Raw genomic sequence first — 20,185 nt, 5'->3', positions numbered from 1 at the left:
CGGCATGATGTGTAACTTTTAAGGATCTTCTGGTGGACCTTACTGTGTCAAGCAGCTCCTATTTAAGTGATGCCTTGATTGTGAACAGGTGTGGCAATAATCAGGCCTGGGTGTGGCTAGAGAAATTGAACTCAGGTGTGGACAACCACAGTTATAGTATGTTTTAACAAGGGGGGCAATCACTTTTTCACACAGGGCCATGATGGTTTGGATTTTTTTTCACCTTTAATAATAAACACCTTCATTTACAAATTGCATTTTGTGTTTACTTGTGTTGTCCTTGACTATTGTTTAAATTGGTTTGATGTTCCGAAACACTTAAGTGTGACAAACATGCAAAGGAACAGGAAATGAGGAAGGGGGCAAACACTTTTTCACACCACTGTATTATTAGTAAAAAGGTCAGATCTGTGCATGTAGGCCCTTTACAAGATCATTTTGAGTTGGTGACTGGGGACAAAGAGAAGTGAAATGTATTAAATATGTTCTTCAGCTCTGTGAATATTAAGGAAAATGGGGGAGCTCAAGGCCATAATGGTAGATAGTATTAACATGGCCCCAAAAGAACCACAACTAGGGATGAGCTTCGAGTTTGAGTCTATCTCATGTTCGAGTCGAACATTGCCTGTTCGGCGAACAGTGAACAATTTGGGGTGTTCGCGGCAAGTTCAAAAAGCCGGGAACACCCTGTACAAGTCTATGGGAGAAATCTAACGTGCTAATTTTTAAAGGCTAATATGCAAGTTATTGTCCTAAAAAGTGTTTGGGGACCTGGGTCCTGCACCGGGGACATGGATCAATGCAAAAAAAAGTTTTAAAAACGTCTGTTTTTTCGGGAGTAGTGATTTTAATAGTGATTAAAGTGAAACAATAAAAGTGTAATATTCCTTTAAATTTTGTACCTGGGAGGGTGTCTATAGTATGCCTGTAACTTGCATATTAGCCTTTAAAATTAGCACTTTAGATTTTGAACGTTCGAGTCCCATAGACTTTAATAGGGTTCTAAAGTTCACACGAAGTTTAGGTCTGTTCGCAGGTTCTGGTGCGAACTGAACAGGGGGGTGTTCGGCTCATCCTTAACTACAACAGCTCAAAAATGATATGGTCCAGAAACATTTAGACAGAATAAAGGTTAATAAAGCACCCGCACCAGATGGCTTACATCCATGGGTTCTCAAAGAGTTGAGCTTTATTGTTTTAAAACCATTGTTTCTAATTTGTATACACTCTTTAATGACTGGCGCGGTACCACTAAACTGGTGCAAGGCCAATGTGGTGCCCATATATAAAAAAAAAGAGCTTACTAATGAAGCAGTTGAAATTTGAGCACTGGGTGAGCCTGTTGTCAGTGCCCTATTGTCAGTGTCACCCTACTGCCAGACATCTTTCGATTTCAAAATCAGAGTCAGGTGACTAATATTCTCAAATAATGTTTTTACTTTTTGTTATAATAAATATCCCCCAAAAATATATGAAAAAACATTTTTTTCCCTCAGTTTAGGCCGATACGTATTCTACATATTTTTGGTAAAAAAAATCTCAATAAGTGATTATTGATTGGTTTTCACAAAAGTTATAGCGTTTACAAAATAGGGATAGTTTTATGGCATTTTTATTAATCATTTTTTTTTTTACTAGTGGCGGCAATCCGTGATTTATTTTTTATTTTTTATTGTGACTGCGACATTTTGGCGGACACATTGGACATTTTTGACACATTTTTGGGACCATTGTGATTTATACAGCAATCAATGCTATACAAATGCATTGATTCCTGTGTAAATGACACTGGCAGTGAAGGGGTTAAGTTTTCCTAGGGGCGTGTTACTAACTGTGGGGGGCTGGGCTTTGTGTTAGTGAACACTGATCTCTGCTCCAATCACATGGAGCAGAGATCAGTGTCACTTGTTGCTAGGCAGAACAAGGGCATCTCCCCATTCAGCCACCCCATGAGACGATCGCGGGTATCCCCGCGGTGATCGAGTCCGCGGGACCCACGACCGGACTCACGGGGGTCCCGCCAGCGGCTCGCACACGATGGAAGGGCGGCATTTAAAAATGAACCTACCTGTACGCCAATATGCCTGCCCGTGCCATTCTGCCGACGTACATCGGCGTGCGCTGGTCGGGAACTGGTTAAACAAGAGAGGAGTAAGTGCTGTGGTGCAGCACATAGAAAGGTAATATGCCTTTCTAATAGTGAGGAAATATATCCTATTTTGTAAGAGGGAGGGGGGAGGAACAAGGAAATAAAAAGGCATTTTCTTAGGTGAAAGTCTGCATTAAGAATATAGGAATGGGATATACTTTCTCAGAGGTCAGAGGTTATTTTTGTTCTTACTCTGCATTTTAATACATCTTTAAATAGTTAAAAAAATATATAAATACTTTAACCACATAAGCCCCGGACCATTTTGCTGGCCAAAGACCAGACCACTTTTTGCGATTCGCCACTGCACCGCTTTAACTGACAATTGCGCAGTCATGCAGCGTGGCTCCCAAACAAAATTGACGTCCTTTTTTTTTCCCCCACTAATAGAACTTTCTTTTGGTGGTATTTGTTCACCCCCGCGGTTTTTATTTTTTGAGCTATAAAAAGAAAATACCCCCAATGTAAGAAGCAGGCAAAATTGAAATATTACTGGATTGGTTGAATGTGGCCTATAACATTTCTACATTATGGTGGGCATTTACTAAAACTGGGGCAAACAGAATCTGGCTGTGCATATTAACCAAACAGCTTCTAGGTTTATGGTCAAAGCTTGATTGAGCTAAGCTAAGTTAGAAGCTGATTGGTTACTATGTACAGCTGCACCAGATTTAGTAAATCTTCCACTATGTGTCCTAAATATAACAATGTCAGTATCCTGAGGAACCATTGTGTCTACAGTATGAAGCTACTGGTTTCCATTGCAGCAGGAGTGCTGAAACTTCTGCTTGATCCACAGTGTCTAATGTAACTTGATCTAGATATGCATCTAAAATTCTTCAGCATGAGCAATATGTCATTTCTGAATTTAACACTCACAAATGCATAGAGGATTGGATTGATACAGCATCGAGTGAATGCCAAGTTGCTGGTGATGATGATGGCAATATCTTTATGCTTTCTTACTTCACAGCTCATCTGCTTGCTTCCTATGAAGTCAGTGGTCTCCATGAAAGTGACTAATGTGTAAGGGAGTTGGAAAACCACAAAGGCTAGCACAATGGAGATAATGACCTTCATGGCTTTGTGTTTCTCAAAACTTCTACAAGTAAATAGGGTCCTGATAATGGAAGAGTAGCATACAATCATCACACAGAAAGGAAAAATGAACCCAAGGACAATTTGAAAGAAGTTACACATATTCTTCAGTATACTGGTGATGTCTTCTGGAAAGATCATTTTGCAGATTTTGGAACCATCTAGATTTTTTGACTCACTGAAGATGAATTCTGGAAGACTAAGAAAACTTGATGCTATCCAGACAAATACAGAGGTGACTTTGCTGCAAAAGAAAGATTTTTTGCGTTTTGTGTGAGCCTCAACAGCTCGGACAATTTCAAAATAACGGTCCAAACTGATGCAAGTTAGGAATAGGAATCCGCTAAAGAAGGTGATGGAGAACACACCTTTTGCAACCTTACACATCCCATTGTTAAGCTCCCTGCCATTAATAGCGCTGGTGATCCAAAATGGAAGTGTCATGAGCTTAAGGAGGTCAGATATCGCCAGGTTAATAAGATAGGTGTCAGTCTTAGATTTAATCTTGCGGGAGCATCTATATGTAAGGAGGACCAAGGTATTGCCAAACATGCCAATCAAAAATACAAGCATTTGAACAAATGGTTGAAAGATTCTGACAAAATCCATAATGCCACTGACTTCACAGATCTCTGGAATTTCATAGTCGGATGAAACGTAGTAATCTGTTGTAATCTGGGGGCTGTCAGAAAACTGTAAGAGAAAAGAGAAATTATGTTTTTATACCATCACAGCTTGTTTTTGTATTCTGACTTATACCAATTTCTTTCAGCTACAAAAAATACATTTTAAGCTCTCCAGTGTAACCCAGTTATTTCCATCCTTGTCTTCAAGAGCACTTTTCATTAAAGGAGCAATATGCACTTGCAAAAAAAAACCCACACAGTCGGTCTGATGCTGCAGCTGTGCCCTGCTGGCTCTAAGCCCTGGTTCACATTGATGTGATTTCTAATTAGAGTTGTAAAGCAGTGAATTGCATGTCAAGTGAGATAACATCTGTTTCTATGGAGCCCATTCATATATACACAATGTGACTGAGATTCGACTTCGAGTAGGGTCCTGTGAGAGTTTGGTGCAATGCAGTGCTACTTTGTTCTCCATATACTTCAATAAATATGAATTAAAAGTGCATCTGCATTAGTTTTTGATCCATTTTACAGTGCCTTTTGCACTAGTTTTTAGGAGTCGGCACTGCTGACAGCAAACTGTAAACAAAAGAGCCCACATAAAGAAATATTATTTAAACCAGGTACTCACAATGACACCTGATGGTTTAAACATTAATTGTTTTATTAGTAATTATTAAAAGGGTTAACAGTGAATCTTTTTTGATAGTTATGCAAGTCTTTACTTTTTATTGTATTTTTATTGTGAAAGATTTTTTAACCTGAATATCTATTATAGTTTTGATTTATATGCCTTCCACTTTAATAGTTTTTTAATACTATGGGCACCTTAATATTATGTGACTATTTGTCATTTTTTTTAGATTGCCATCTATTTGATTGCAATCTGAGGGATTAAATTTGTAGCTTTTATTTGGCTTAATAGGGGTTAACTGCACTGCACAAGTATGCTGTGACCTGCCTGTGTTCACGGTGCTGTCCGGACAAAGGGTTACCATTTTGTGGGAAGTTATGAGTTAATGCTGAAAAGTGGGAGGGTATATGGCTGTGCCATGTAGCCACTCCCTATGGCGAAGTGACAAAATGCGTCGTGCATGGCTACATGACAACTGGAAGTGCTGTCAGGCCCAGAACCGGACATGATGCGGTAATGCTACCCAAGTATTCCGGAGGTGGTGAGGCAGAGATAGATCGCTGCTTATGTTTGCCTGATGCCATATTATAATCTGGATGAGTGTGACTTATATTTTATTTTGTGAGTGGCTTTTTCATCTTTTATTAAACAAAGGTTGTTTGGTTACTGTACATTAAAGGCTGTCTCTTTCATATATTCATGATGTTTGATGAGCCGCACGGTGGAGTGATGTGGAGATCTAAAATTTGGGAGCTATGGTTTAATTACAATAAAGTGAGCTATGCCAGCCAAGTGAGTTGTCTCATAGAGTTCCGGTGAGTGTCTGTCTTTTGGGAGAGGGATTTCACAGGCAAAAGTGGTGTACGGTGGAGAAAATTTGTGGGAGGGATTGAAGCACTTTTTTCATGCACATCTATGTGGACTTTTTCTATGAGGACTTTTTAATGTGATGAATATGCACTCTATTATGAAGGATCCAATGTTTATAATCACGGCGCTACTATGAAGTGGAGATTTTGCACTTTTACACATTGGTATTTTTGTAGTTATTAACCACTTGCCGCCCGCCCTATTACAAATTGACGGCGGCAAAGTGGTTTCATAATCCTAACCGGACGTCATATAACGCGATTAGGATTATGAGCCGCTGCGCGCCCCCGGGGGCGCGCATCGCGGCGATCGTTGTTGCGGTGTGTCAGTCTGACACCCGGCAACTACGATCTCGGTAAATAGTCTCCGACGGAGACTCTTTACCATGTGATCAGCCGTGTCCAATCACGGCTGATCACAGTGTAAATGGGAAGAGCCGGTGATCGGCTTTCCCTCACTCGCGTCTGTCAGACGCGAGTAGAGGAGAGCCGATCGGCTGCTCCTCTGACAGGGGGGGTCTGTGCTGATCGATTATCAGCACAGCCCCCCCGAGGATGCCCACACTGGACCACCAGGGACACCACTAGACCACCAGGGAAAAGGTAATAAAAATCCATAATCCTCCCTAGACCACCAGGGTGCCAGTCAGCACAATGGGTGCCAATCAGTGCCCATAATGGATGCCAATCAGTGGCCACAATGGGCATCACTGATTGGCATGCATTATTGTTTGGCACTGATTGGCATCCATTACTATAACACCGATGCCGCCTATGAGTGCGCACCTGTGCCGCCTGAGTGCCCACCTGTGCCGCCTATGAGTGCCCACCTGTGCCGCCTATCCATGCCCACCTGTGCCGCCTATCTATGCCCACCTGTGCCGCCTATCTATGCCCACCTGTGCCGCCTATCCATGCCCACCTGTGCCGCCTATCCATGCCCATCCGTGCCGCCCATCCGTGCCAGCTATCAGTGCCAATTTGTGCCACCTATCAGTGTCCGTCCGTGTCGCCCATCCGTGTCGCCCATCCGTGTCGCCCATCAGTGCCGCCTATCAGTGCCACTTCATTGGTGCCACATTGGTGCCCATCAGTGCCACCTTATCAGTGCCCATCAGTGTAGCCCCATCAGTGCCCATCAGTGAAGGAGAAAACGTACTTATTTACAAAGTTTTGAAACTGAAACAAAAAAAAACATTTTTTTTTTCAAAATTTTCGGTATTTTTTTATTTGTAGCGCAAAAAATAAAAACCGTAGAGGTGATCAAATACCACCAAAAGAAAGCTCTATTTGTGGGAAAAAAATGATACAAATTTCATTTGGGTACAGTGTAGCATTACCGCGCAATTGTCATTCAAAGTGCGACAGCGCTGAAAGCTCAAAATTGGTCTGGGCAGGAAGGTGTTTAAGTGCCCGGTATTGAAGTGGTTAAGGCTTCATGTACACGGGATGCTTTTACAACCTCTCCTGAACGATTTAAATCGACAGATAGTAACCCGTCGTTTTGCTGTGTTTACATGCCGCATTTAGCAGTGTTTTGCTGTGTTTGCGCTTAGAGGCGGTTTTTAAAAAAAGTAGCCAAAAATGAAAAACACTTGTAAATAAAATGTGGCTAAACGTGAGTTACCTGTAGATACCTGTAAACTCAGCTTCTGAACCCATTTGTTTGCATTACAAAAAATGCCTCTAAACTCAACTGCCTAGAAACTACTGTAAATTACCCTGTGTACATGGACAGATAAGATAACATGGAGGAGAGTTCAGGGGCAGTTGAAAAAACTCCCAACTGCTCCTAAACGTCAGTTTACCAGCAGCAGTGTACATGAGGCCTACAGCGGCAGCAGTGATTTGTGACAGATGTATTATTTTTTAAGAAACAGAAGTGTATACTTAAAGGCCTACAATACACCACTCAGCACCAAGGAGATTAATTACTATTCCCAAAATACCTAAATGGTAACCCAGAAACAGAGCATTAATACCAAAGTCACCCAATTATTATAAGCAGCTGTTTAAAAACTATAAAAAGTATAATTAAAAACATATAGACAGCTAAAAACAAACTGTATCAGTCAAATACTACAAACAGCGCAAATGTTGAGCAATACTGGCATGTGGCCAACTTCACAGCAAAGTCTTTGAAGTGATGAACGTTACACTGGTATAGCTATATCAGTAAAAATAAACATATAATTCAAGGGATTAGTTATTTAAAACAACATCATATTAAAATCCTCTAAAAGTGCAGAAAACTGATAATTCATATATAAAACTAAAAACACTCAGATAATACCACATTATGTACACAGTACTAATAATCACGTAAAGCAATTAATATCTAGTTCAACATTTAACCATTTCGGCGATAAAGTGTCTACTAGAAAAATTCACTGGGTCTCTCTCTTAGATAGGTCCCTGACCAAATTAGAGCCCCTCCACAGTGGTTTCAAGTGGTCGATACCCCAAAATTTGAGACCAGAAGGGTCTTGATTATGCATTAAATTTAAAGTGGAGCGACACATTGTTGTCTTTAAAACCTATTTTTATATTGGCTATATGCTCTGCAATTCTGATTTTCAAAAGTCTCTTAGTGCAGCCTATATAAATAAGCCCGCATGGACATTGCAGAGCATAGACCACATAGGAAGTATTGCACATAATGAATTCTTTAATGGTGAATACCGTATATACTCGAGTATAAGCCGAGATTTTCAGCCTCTTTTTTGAGGCTGAAAGTGCCCCCCTCGGCTTATACTCGAGTCATCGCTGTCTGCCCGCTCGATCAGCGTGTCGAGCAGACAGACAGCGGCCATTCTATGATTCAAAAGCCGCGCCTCCGGCTCCGCCTTCGCCTGTGATAGGCGGAACACTGAATTTCCCAGCAGCCTGTGTTCCGCCTATCACGGGCATCCGCTCATCCTCGTACTACGGACGAGGATGATACGACGTCCGTGATAGGCGGAACACAGGCTGCTGGGAAATTCAGTGTTCCGCCTATCACAGGCGAAGGAGGAGGCGCGGCTTTTGAATTTTACAATGGCCGCCGACGAAGAGGGCACGGGACGGAGGCAAGGCAAGGCACGGCACGGGACGGGACGGGACGGGACGGGACGAAGGCAAGGCACGACACGGGACGGAGGCTCGGGACAAAGGCTCGGGACACAGGTAGGCTGGACACACACACACACACACACACACACACACACACACGGATGGATGGAGACACACACACACACAGGGATGGATGGATGGATGGATGGAGACACACACACACAGGGATGGATGGATGGATGGATGGAGACACACACACACAGGGATGGATGGATGGATGGAGACACACACACAGGGATGGATGGATGGATGGATGGAGACACACACACACACAGGGATGGATGGATGGATGGATGGAGACACACACACACAGGGATGGATGGATGGATGGACACACACACACACAGGGATGGATGGACGGACACACAGGGATGGACGGACACACAGGGATGGACGGACACACAGGGATGGACGGACACACACACAGGGATGGACAGGCATGTCTCACCCTCGGCTTATACACGAGTCAATAAGTTTGCCAGTTTTTTTGGGGGTAAATTGGGGGCCTCGGCTTATATTCGGGTCGGCCTATACTCGAGTATATACGGTACCTTATTGTTAGAGGGAGATGTGAATCTCTCAAGGGCCCTCAATGGCCTATTTACTTCCTTGCAAGTCCAACATTTCCTACAGGCAAAAAATTCATCCCCATCCCAGAAGGTGGTGGGGATCCAACACCTTCCTTACAATCTTATCATCAAAACTCAACGCCTTGCTGTAGATAAACCCTGGCTTACAGGTTAATACTGAATGCAACACTTTATCCATAAGAAGGACATGCCACTGAGTGGCAAAGATTTCTTCCACCTCTCTATATTGGGAATGAAATTCCACTCTCGACCATTTTCGTCTGGGATAGGAGAAGCGTCACTAAAAAAATTAATCCCTAGGGAGCACAGCTAGTTCCTGAATAATGGAATCCAACCCCTCTTCACAGTGACCTTTTTCAATACATTTCTTCTTTAAAATCTGCGCTTGAGATATGAAATCCATCTCATTAGAACAATTCCTTTTCACCCTAGTAATTTGCCCCTTAGGAATGTTTTTTAACCACATAGGGTGGTGTCCACTATTAGTGGGCAGATAACTGTTAGAATCAGTAGGCTTGAAATGTACCTTAGTTCCCAACCTGTTCACTTGTCTAAAAATATTGACATCTAAAAAATGTATATCACTTTGACTATACTCACAAGTCAGCTTGATATTATATTTATTCAAATTCAATTAATTAAAAAATTCTTGTAAAGTGTCTAGTGAACCCTCCCAGATAAAAAAAAAAAACAGGTAGTCAATATATATTTTGTATAGTAAAAGTTGGGTACTAGCAACAGAGAAAATTGCTTTTATCGGTGAGATTGACACCCTGAGAGCCCCATCGCGAGAGCCAGTGCTGAGCCGGCTCGCATTTGGAAAGGAAAAATGTTTATTTTCCTTTCCCGATAAGCGACAAGCATCACTGACATTAAGGTCGGGTTCACACTGGTGCGGGGATCCGAATTGGATTCCCGCCAATACCAGGCACTGTATTCGGTATGAGTCTTAAGGGAGAACTCCACACCAAATTTTAAATTAAAAAACGGCATTGGGTTCCCCCTCCGGAGGCATACCAGGCCCTTAGGTCTGGTAGGGATTTTAAGGGGAACCCCCTACGCCAAAAAAAACAACATGGGGTCCCCCGAAAATCCATACCCGACCCCTATCCGAGCACGCAGCCCGGCCGGTCAGGAAAGGGGGTGGGGACAAGCGAGCGCCCCCCCTCCTGAGCCGTACCAGGCCGCGTGCCCTCAACATGGGGGGTGGGTGCTTTGGGGGAAGGTGGGCGCCCTGCGGCCCCTCCACCCCAAAGCACCTTGTCCCTATGTTGATGAGGATAAGGGCCTCTTCCCGAAAACCCAGGCAGTTGGTTGTTGGGGTCTGTGGGTGGGGGGGTTTATCGGAATCCGGGAGCCCCTTTAATAAGGGGGCCCCCAGATACCGGCCCCTACCCATTCACCTGGGGGAAAAAGTGTAAATAAAAAACACAATGCAAGTTTTTACAATACTTTATTAGACAGCTCTGGGGGTCTTCTTCCATCTTGGGGGGTCTTCTCGCTGGACTCCTCCGCTATCTTCTGCTAGCTCTTTTACTAACGGAGGAGCCTGGCTTTCTTCTTCGTCGTCGCCGCCAGCCGGGGGCCTTCTTCCGACTTCGGGGTCTTGCCCTGCTCTTCGGTTCTTCTTGCCGGGCCTCCGCTATCTTCTTATAGCTCTTTTACTAGCGTTGGCTAGTGACATCATAGGAGGCGGGTCACCATGTGATATCACCCAGTGATCCCGCCCCTTATACCTATATAAGTCACTGCACAACGCGCCCCTGCCATTGCGGCCAGAGAGAGCGTTGTGTCAACATCGAAAGGAAGAAGAGAAGAGAAGAAGGAGAATAAGGTGAAAAAGGCGACGGCGGCGATGACAGTGACAGAAGACTGAGCCAACACTAGTAAAAGAGCTATAAGAAGATAGCGGAGGCCTGGCAAGAAGAACCGAAGAGCGGGACAAGACCCCAAAGTCGGAAGAAGACCCCCGGACGGCGACGACGAAGAAGAAAGCCGGACTCCCCCGCTAGTAAAAGAGCTATCAGAAGATAGCAGAGGAGTCTGGCGAGAAGACTCCCCAAGACGGAAGAAGATCCCCAGAGCTGTCTAATAAAGTATTTAAAAAACTTGTGTTGTGTTTTTTATTTACACTTTTTTCACCAGGTGAATGGGTAGGGGTACCCCATACTTATTCACATAGGGTGGGGGGCCTGTATCTGGGGGCTCCCTTATTAAAGGGGGCTCCCGGATTCCGATATTCGGAGATTCCCCTTAAAATCCCTACCAGACCTAAGGACCTGTTATGCGCCTGAAGGCATGCAGGTCTCATTAGTGAGGCGACATTGTCACTTATTTCTCTCGCTCGCTACTATAGGAAAATTACATTTTCCTATTGCAGCCAGCGCGAGAACCAGCGTGACGGGATCGTACTGGTTAGAGAAGCCTGTCGCCGGGAACCAGCGCGACAGGATCGCGCTGGAAACACAATATTGGCAGCATCTACTGTAATTGTCCTAAAAAGGGTTTTGGGACACGGCTCCTGCCCCAGGGGACATGGTATCAATGCAAAAAAAACGTTTTTTGGGAGCACTGATTTTAATGACGCTTAAAGTGAAAAAAATGAGAAATATTCCTTTAAATATTGTGCCTGTGAAGTGGCACCTGTTTCTCGTGTTTAGAACAGTCCTTGCACAAAATTACATTTCTAACGAAAAAAAAAGTCATTTAAAACTGCTTGTGGTTTTAATGTAATGTCTGGTCCCGGCTCTGGAGGTTCCCCCTCCGGAGGCATACCAGGCCCTTAGGTCTGGTAGGGGTTTTAAGGGTAACCCCTAGGCCCAAAAAAAACCCCAAATCCATACCAGACCCCCAAACCCCCAAAAATCCATACCAGAAGGGCGCCCCCCTTCCCCCAAAGCACCCACCCCCCATGTTTAGGGCACGCAGTCTGGTATGGCTCAGGAGGGGGGGCGCTCGCTCATCCCCTCCCCCTTTCCTGAGCGGCCGGGCTGCATACTCGGATAGGGGTCTGATATGGATTTTGGAGGCGTAGGGGGTTCCCCTTAAAATCCTTACCAGACCTAAGGGCCTGGTATGCCCCTGAAGGCATACAGGTCTCATCAGTGAGGTGACATTGTCGCTGATTTCTCTTCTCTTAAAAAAAAAGAAAGGCATGGGGCCCCCAAGTCCTATATACTCAGAACAGCAGTATACAGGCGGTGCAAACAAGACAGGGACTGTGTAGGTTTGTTGTTAAGTAGAATCTGTTTGTAATTTTGAACTGGTACATTTTTCAAGTGTAGCTTCAGTCAAAAAATCTATTTTTAAGCTTTTTGGAAAACATTGGAAAGGGTTATCACCCTTGTAACATTTTGTTTTCCGTCTGTGCACCTCTTCAGAAGATTTCACCTCACTTTCTGTCCCAATGACAAATGTTGTTTAAAAATTTGGGGTTTTTAGTAAAACAAGGATTGGGATAAAGCATCAGTTTTTCCCATATCAACTCTTACAGGAGAGAATTTCCCTTCCTAGGGGTAGATTTCATCTCACTTCCTGTTGTCTCCTTCTGTTTGCAAGTAGGAGACATTTGTAAGTTGGATGTTTGAAAGTAGGGGCCTGCCCTATATGCTCTGCAGAAATTTGGGCCTAAGGTGTTGGTGTTGCCACAACACTGTAAACCCTCAAAGCAACTCTTGCTGGGAGCTGGAATGCCCTGCTGTGAACTATTATGTCAAAAATTATAATTGCATGCCATTGTTGAACAGTGGTAGAAAAATTGGGCCTTTGGTGGTGGTGGTGGAGCTGGTGCCATAACACTGTAAGTCCTTACAGTTACTCTTGGTGGGCACTAGAACGGACCCTGCTGTGAAGTATTATATCGAGAATTGAATTGTTGAACAGGGGCAGAAAAATTGGGCCTTAGGCACTGGTGCCACAACACTGCAACACCTCACAGAATTGAAAAATTGGGCCTTAGGCACTGGTGCCATGACACTGCAACTCCTCACAGATACTCTAGTTGGAGTGCAGGAATGAGCCCTGCTACAAAGTATTGCATCAAAAATTGTAATTACACGCCCCTGTTAAACAGGGACTGAAAAATTGGGCCTTAGCCACCGGTGGCGGCGCCCAGAACCAAAAATGTTCTTCCAAGCTATCAGCAGGATCATTGAGGAGGAAGAGGCATAGGCAGACTTGAAGGGATCTGACATTTCAAAAAAAATTATTCGGTTACATTAGCTTCAGGTGCTTGGTAGCTGGTGGTGATCCAAGACTGATTCATCTTTATGAAGGTTAGTCGATCAACCAAGTCGGGGGACAGGCTTTTCCTGTGATCGGTTACAAAGCCTCTAACAGTACTGAATGTGGGTTCTGAAAGAATGCTGGATGCAGGACAGGCCAGTAGCTCAATTGCATACTGTGCAAGCTCTGGCCAGTGATCCATCCTCAAGACCCAGTAACCAAGAGGATTTTCGGTAGGAAAGGTGTTCAAGTCTGATCTTGCCCCTAGGTATTCCTGCACCATGTAAATCAGATGCTAGCGATGGTTGCTGGAACAGATCATACCTTGAGGCTGCGGACTAAAAATTTGTCTGAACGGTCAGACGGCCACCTTCTCCACTGCTCCTTCTGTATCTGACTGAAGCCTCAGCAACACGTTGTTCAGGACCAGGGATTTGGAACCTCCCAGTCTCTGGGAACGCGTTGCACAGAGCTTTCTGCAAGGCCTTCCGGAGAGGTCTAATCCTCTGCTCCCTCTGTGATGGCAAGATAAGGTTCGCAACCTTACCCTTGTACCGTGGATCAAGGAGAGTTGCCAGCCAGTAATGATCCCTCTCCTTGATCCGCTGAATACAAGGATCCTTCCTCAGGCTTTGCAGGATCAGGGAGGCCATGCAGCGTAGGTTAGCTGAGGCATTCAGTCCGGAGTCCTCTGGGTCACTAAGGATGACATGATCCACCGCCACCTCCTCCCAGCCATGTACAAGTCCACGGGTTTCTTGGGACTGTAAATGATCCATAAAAGACTGCTGCTGATGCTGAGTGCCAGTCTCCACCTCCATGCTGACACAATCCTCCTCCTCCTCTTCCTGTGTGATCGGCAGGCCAGCAGGAACATGGTCTGGATAAAGGGGGCCTTGAGAGGCAAGGAAGTCCTCCTCTTTCTGCCTCTGTTGTGCCTCAAGTGCCCTGTCCATTATTCCATGCAGCTTGTGCTCCAACAGATGGACAAAAGGGACAGTGTCACTGACGCATGCACTGTCACTGCTCACCATCCTCGTGGCCTCCTCAAATGGTGACTGGACAGTGCATGCATCCCTGATCATGGCCCACTGGCGTGGGAAAAAAACGAGCTCCCCTAACCCTGTCCTGGTGCCGCAGTCCCACAGGTACTCATTGATATCCCTCTGCTGCGTGTGCAGCTGCTGCAGCATGGCCAACGTTGAGTTCCACGTGGTGGACATGTCACAGATTAGGCGGTTCTTGGGCAGGTTAAATTCCTTTTGGAGGTCAGCCAGCTGAGCACTGGCATTATATGACCAGCGGAAATGCACACAGACTTTCCTGGCTTGCCACAGGACATCCTGTAAGCCCGGGTACCTGCCCAAGAACCGCTGCACCACCAAGTTAAGGACGTGAGCCACACACCGCACATGGGTCAGTTATCCCTGTAGGAGGGAGGAGAGGAGGTTGGTGCCATTGTCGCAAACCGCCATTCCTGGCTTAAGCTGGCATGGCATCAACCACCTCTCAGCCTGCCCCTGCAGAGATGACAGAATCAGCCCCAGTGTGGCTCCTGTCCCCCAAGCACACAAGTGCAAGCACAGCATGGCATCTTTTTGCCTGCGTACTTGCGTAGCCCCTTGAAAGCCTACGGAGCACCGCTGGTTCCGAGGACAAAAGACAGGAAGAGGCCATGGAGGAACAAGAAGAGGAGTTGGTGGAGGAGAGAGGTATGTCACAATCACTAGTAGTAACATTTTGGAGGCGTAGTGGCGGAACAACCTCCAACACTACTGCACCTTGTCCTGCATCCTTCCCAGCTGCCAGAAGAGTCACCCAATGCGCCGTGAAAGATAGGTAACATCCCTGTCCATGCCCGCTGGACCATGAGTCAGCGGTAATATGCCCCTTACCGCTGACTCCAACGAGGTATTGCCTTCCACATACTGGTAGAGAGCTGGAATCGCCTTCCATGAGAAAAAGTGGCATTTGGGTACATGCCACTGAGGAATCGCACATTGCACAAACTCACGGAAGGGGGCCGAGTCTACCAACTGAAAAGGCAGCAGTTGAAGTACTGGCAATTTAGCCAAGCTAGCATTCAACCACTGGGCATGTGGATGGCTGGAAGTGTTCTTCTTGGCGATGGTCCAGCAGCTAGGGCAGGGAAATTTTTCCTGGTACAATCGAACGTTGGTGTACCGCTAGCAGATTGCCCGCAAGTAGTGATGGACGAACTTCCGACGGGACGTTTCGCGAAAGCGAAATGCGAACGGACCCAAACGTTCGCGAAACCGAACGTTCGCCGCGGGCCCCATTGACTTCAATGGGAGGCGAACTTTGCAAACCTTCATGTCGAATTTGCGGCCACGTGGTAATTATTAGGGGGTAAAACGTAGTCCCACCATCTGGACAATGACATAATACATGTATGAGGTGAATTTGGGATCGATAACTACAAGCATTTTTATTTTATTTGGGAAATTGTTCTAACAATTCAGGACTATGGAGCTAATGAAGGCAATGGAGGAGAGGGAAGGTCAGGGACCAGGGTAGGCAAAGAAGAGGGTGCAGGAGATGATCACCAGCAGCGTGACATACCGGAATGACACATGCACCGTGATAGAGGCATCTGACAGCAGCACCGTAATACAGAGCACTGACAGCAGCACCGTGACATACAGCGCTGACAGCAGCACCGTGACATACAGCGCTGACAGCAGCACCGTGACATACAGCGCTGACAGCAGCACCGTGACATACAGCGCTGACAGCAGCACCGTGACATACAGCGCTGACAGCAGCACCGTGACATACAGCGCTGACAGCAGCACCGTGACATACAGCGCTGACAGCAGCACCGTGACATACAGCGCTGACAGCAGCACCGTGACATACAGCACTGACAGCAGCACCGTAAGCAGCCCCAGGAGGAAGTCAGCACAGCACAGGGATGGTGTGATCCCCTCATAATAAGAACCCCCAGGAGGAAGTCAGCACAGCACAGGGATAGTGTGATCCCTTCATAATAAGAACCCCCAGGAGGAAGTCAGCACAGCACAGGGATATCATAAGCAGCCCCAGTAGAAATATGACACCGCTCAACCTCTTCAAAGAGGAGGGTAGGGGCATATAGTACGGTGTGCTTTTTTGGGTCAAGGAAGTGAGCCAAATGAATTAAGAAGGTCTGTGTGCTTGATTAAAAAAATAGTTTATAGACATATACATGGTCTACTGGTCACATGTGTTGAATTCCTCCGAGATCCATGCCTCATTCATTTTTAGAAATGTGAGGTAGTTAACACTGTCGTGAGCTAGGCGAGTACGCTTATCGGTCACAATCCCCCCTGCTGCGCTGAACGTCCTTTCGGACAGGACACTGGATGAGGGGCAAGCCAACAGTTCGATTGCAAATTGGGCAAGCTCTGGCCAGAGGTCAAGCCTGCCCACCCAGTAGTCTAGGGGTTCATCACTCCTCAGAGCGTCCACATCGGCCGTTAACCCAATGTAGTCGGACACCTGACGGTCTAGGCGTTCCCTGATGCTGGATCCGGATGACACCTGTCGATGGGTCGGCTGAAAGAATGACCTCATATCCGAAGTCACCAACACATCTTCAAACCGGCCTCTTCTTGCAGGCGCTGTTGGATTGGTACCCGCAAATCCTTCTCTGGGAGTGGGAATTGCTCCTCTGCCAGCGCACGCAAAAGCAGAATGCAGCATTTCTCGAAGCAAGGCCTGGAAGTGCTGCATTCTGACAGCCCTCTGCGACGGCGGTAACATTTCCGCCATTTTGTGTTTGTACCGGGGGTCTAAGTACGTTGCCACCCAGTACTGGTCCTTGACCCTCATGCTTTTTATACGGGGGTCCCTATTAAAACACTGGAGCATGAAGGCCCCCATTTGCACTAAAGTGGAAGCGGTGTGGTGGCCTGGCTCCTGCTCATCATCCAGGATAATGTCGTCCTCTTCATTCTCCTCTCCCCATCCTCGCACAACAGGGATCCCAGAAAGGTTTAAAGCATGCTCTTCTTGCTCCTGCTCATCCGCCCCGGCACCATCCTCCTCTGACTCCTCATCAGACTCCTGTTGTTGACTTGTCTCAGATAGAGTAGCCCCCCCTGGGAATTCATCCAGCATTGCGACTTCCTCATCTTCCCGCTCCTGCTCCTCCACAGCCTGATCAATGACACGACGCAATGCACGCTCCAGAAAGAAGGCATAAGGTACCATGTCACTGATGGCGCCATGGCTGCGACTGACCAGTTTGGTGATCTCCTCAAATGGCCGCAGAAGTCTGCATGTGTCGCGCATGAGCAGCCACTGGCGCGGTGAAAAAAAACCCAGCTCCCCAGAACCGTTTCTTTCGCAGAGTTCATACAGGTAGACGTTAACTGCACGTTTCTGCTGGAGCAGCCTATCAAGCATATAGAAGGTTGAGTTCCATCGCGTCGGGCAATCGCAAATAAGACGTCTGACCGGCAGATGGTGTCGCCGCTGAATGTCAGCAAGGCGAGCCATGGCCGTGTAAGATCTTCTGAAATGGGCCGAGATTTTCCTTGCCTGCCGCAAGATGTCCTGGACCCCAGGGTATTTGACAAGGAATCGCTGCACGACCAAGTTTAAGACGTGTGCCATGCACGGCACGTGCGTGATTTTGCCCTGTTTCAATGCGCTAAGCAGATTGGCACCGTTGTCACACACCACTTTACCAACTGTCAAATTGAGCGGTGTTAGCCACTCATCTGCCTGTGAACGCAAAGCTGAAAGGAGTGCCGGGCCAGTGTGGCTCTTTGCTTCCAGGCACAACAGACGCAGCACGGCATGGCAACGTCTCACCTGGCATGTGGAATAGGTTCTGGGGAGCTTGGGCGGTGCAGCGGAAGAGACGCTAGCAGCGGAAAAGGAGGAGGCAGCTGAGGAGGAGAGGGAGGAGGATGGAGTAGGAGGAGGAGAAGAAGAGTCAGGCCTGCATGCAATCCGTGGCGGTAAAACCAAATCTACACGGGTGCCACGGGTTACATGCTTGACGGCCGTCAGAAGGTTCACCCAGTGGGCAGTAAAACTGATATACCTTCCCTGCCCGTGTTTGCTAGACCACGTGTCTGTGGTCAGATGTATCTTGGCACCGACACTGTGTGCCAGAGATACATTCACTTGCCGCTGAACATGGCCATATAGCTCTGGGATGCCCTTCTCTGAGAAATACTTCCTTCCTGGGACCTTCCATTGTGGTGTTCCAATGGCCACAAATTTGCGAAAGGCCTCCGAGTCCACCAGTTTATATGGCAGTAGTTGGCGGGCTATGAGTTCTGACAAGCCAGCCGCCAACCGTTGGGCAAGAGGGTTATCCGGCGTCATCATTTTTTTACGCTCAAACATTAGGCCCACGGAAGCCTGCCTTTTTGCAGAAAAATGTGAGCTTGGCGTGATGGAAGGTGGAGTGGAGGACAATTGTGAGGAGAGAGGAGAAGGAGAAGTAGAAGACGAGGCTGGACGGTGAGAGCCTGCAGTGTGGCTTTGTGTGTTCCGTTGCTCCCACTGGGCTCGGTGATGGCTGCTCATGTGCCTTCTTAAGGCGGTCGTCCCTAGGTGAGTATTGGGCTTACCGCGACTAACGCGTTGACTGCAAAGATTGCAGATGGCAACGCTATTGTCAGCAGCGGACACGTTAAAAAAAGCCCACACTGCGGAGCCATGTGCCGGTGTCCTGGGAGCGCCAGATGTGACCGTACATGGTCGATGACTCGCTCCTGATACATTTGCAGTCTGCTTTGTCCCTCCTGTGCAATGTAAGTTATTCCTGCTTCTCCTCCCTATCTGCTGGTCCATATCTCCCTCTGAACTCCCCTCCTCTTCCTCTCTTGTGGGCACCCACGTGACATCACTAGACACGTCATCATCAACGTCACCTTCCCCACCGCTATAAGTAGAGATCTCGGAGTAGGCAGCAACACCGGGGACCAACCTCCTCCTTGGGCTGATCTGGGTACTGTCGTCAGACTGCTGAGTAGCGCTTGTTGCTACCTCCTCTTCCTGATCCAATACCAAGAGTGGCTGCGCATCAGAAATGTCCTCTTGATATGGATCGGAAAATAATTCCAGTGACTCAAGCGGAAGGTATGTGGTGGTGGTGGTGGTGGTCGTGTTGTTGGTGGTAGTGTCTTTGGGGGTGCACATAGCAGAGAGTGAAGAAGAGGGTGCAGATCGAGAGGATGAGGAGGGTGCAGAAGAGTAAGGCTGAGCGAGCCACTCAACCAAGTCTGGTGCATCCTTTAAAGTAATTGAACGCACCTTCTGCAACTTCCCACTTTGGCTCAAGCCTGTTGCTCCTGCCCTACCCCTACCACCCCTGCGGAAGGGCCTGCCTCTTCCTCTGCCTGTCATTTTTTAAATGACCCTGTGACAAAACTCTTAGTCCCTATACCGATGAAGGACTGCTGCAGTATAGGGCAGCAGTCAGCAGTGGTGCACGTCAACCCTATCTATTGTGGACCGATAGCGGTCCTTACAGAACAGCAGACTGTACCGCACTCAAGCCTATGTACCGTAGCACCCTATACCAAGTTACCAGTCCTTATAAGAACTTTTGTGGACCAAGCAGGTTGTGTATTAGTGTTTAGCAGACTGTACGTCAGTCCCTATACCGCTGAAGGACTGCTGCAGTATAGGGCAGCGGTCAGCAGTGGTGCACGTCAACCCTATCTATTGTGGACCGATAGCGGTCCTTACAGAACAGCAGACTGTACCGCACTCAAGCCTATGTACCGTAGCACCCTATACCAAGTTACCAGTCCTTATAAGAACTTTTGTGGAACAAGCAGGTTGTGTGTTAGTGATTAGCAGACTGTACGTCAGTCCCTATACCGCTGAAGGACTGCTGCAGTATAGGGCAGCGGTCA

The 20,185-nt window shown here is 46.8% G+C and overlaps 1 protein-coding gene across 1 annotated transcript; it reads right to left on the bottom strand.

Moving 5' to 3' along the window:
• Positions 1-388: 388 nt before the first annotated feature.
• Positions 389-3,932, bottom strand: LOC143935489 (C-C chemokine receptor type 10-like). The gene has a single exon (XM_077459413.1). The coding sequence runs from the start codon at positions 3,854-3,856 to the stop codon at positions 2,885-2,887; it is 972 nt and encodes a 323-aa protein (XP_077315539.1). The 5' UTR covers positions 3,857-3,932; the 3' UTR covers positions 389-2,884.
• Positions 3,933-20,185: the final 16,253 nt, after the last annotated feature.

Source organism: Lithobates pipiens, unplaced genomic scaffold (assembly GCF_037356315.1).
Source record: "Lithobates pipiens isolate NorthernLeopardFrog02 unplaced genomic scaffold, aLitPip1_a1.2 Scaffold_28, whole genome shotgun sequence".
In the NCBI taxonomy this organism is placed as follows: Eukaryota; Metazoa; Chordata; class Amphibia; order Anura; family Ranidae; genus Lithobates; species Lithobates pipiens.
The sequence above is the reverse complement of the archived record's forward strand: the minus strand, read 5'-3'. Positions and strand labels throughout refer to the sequence as shown.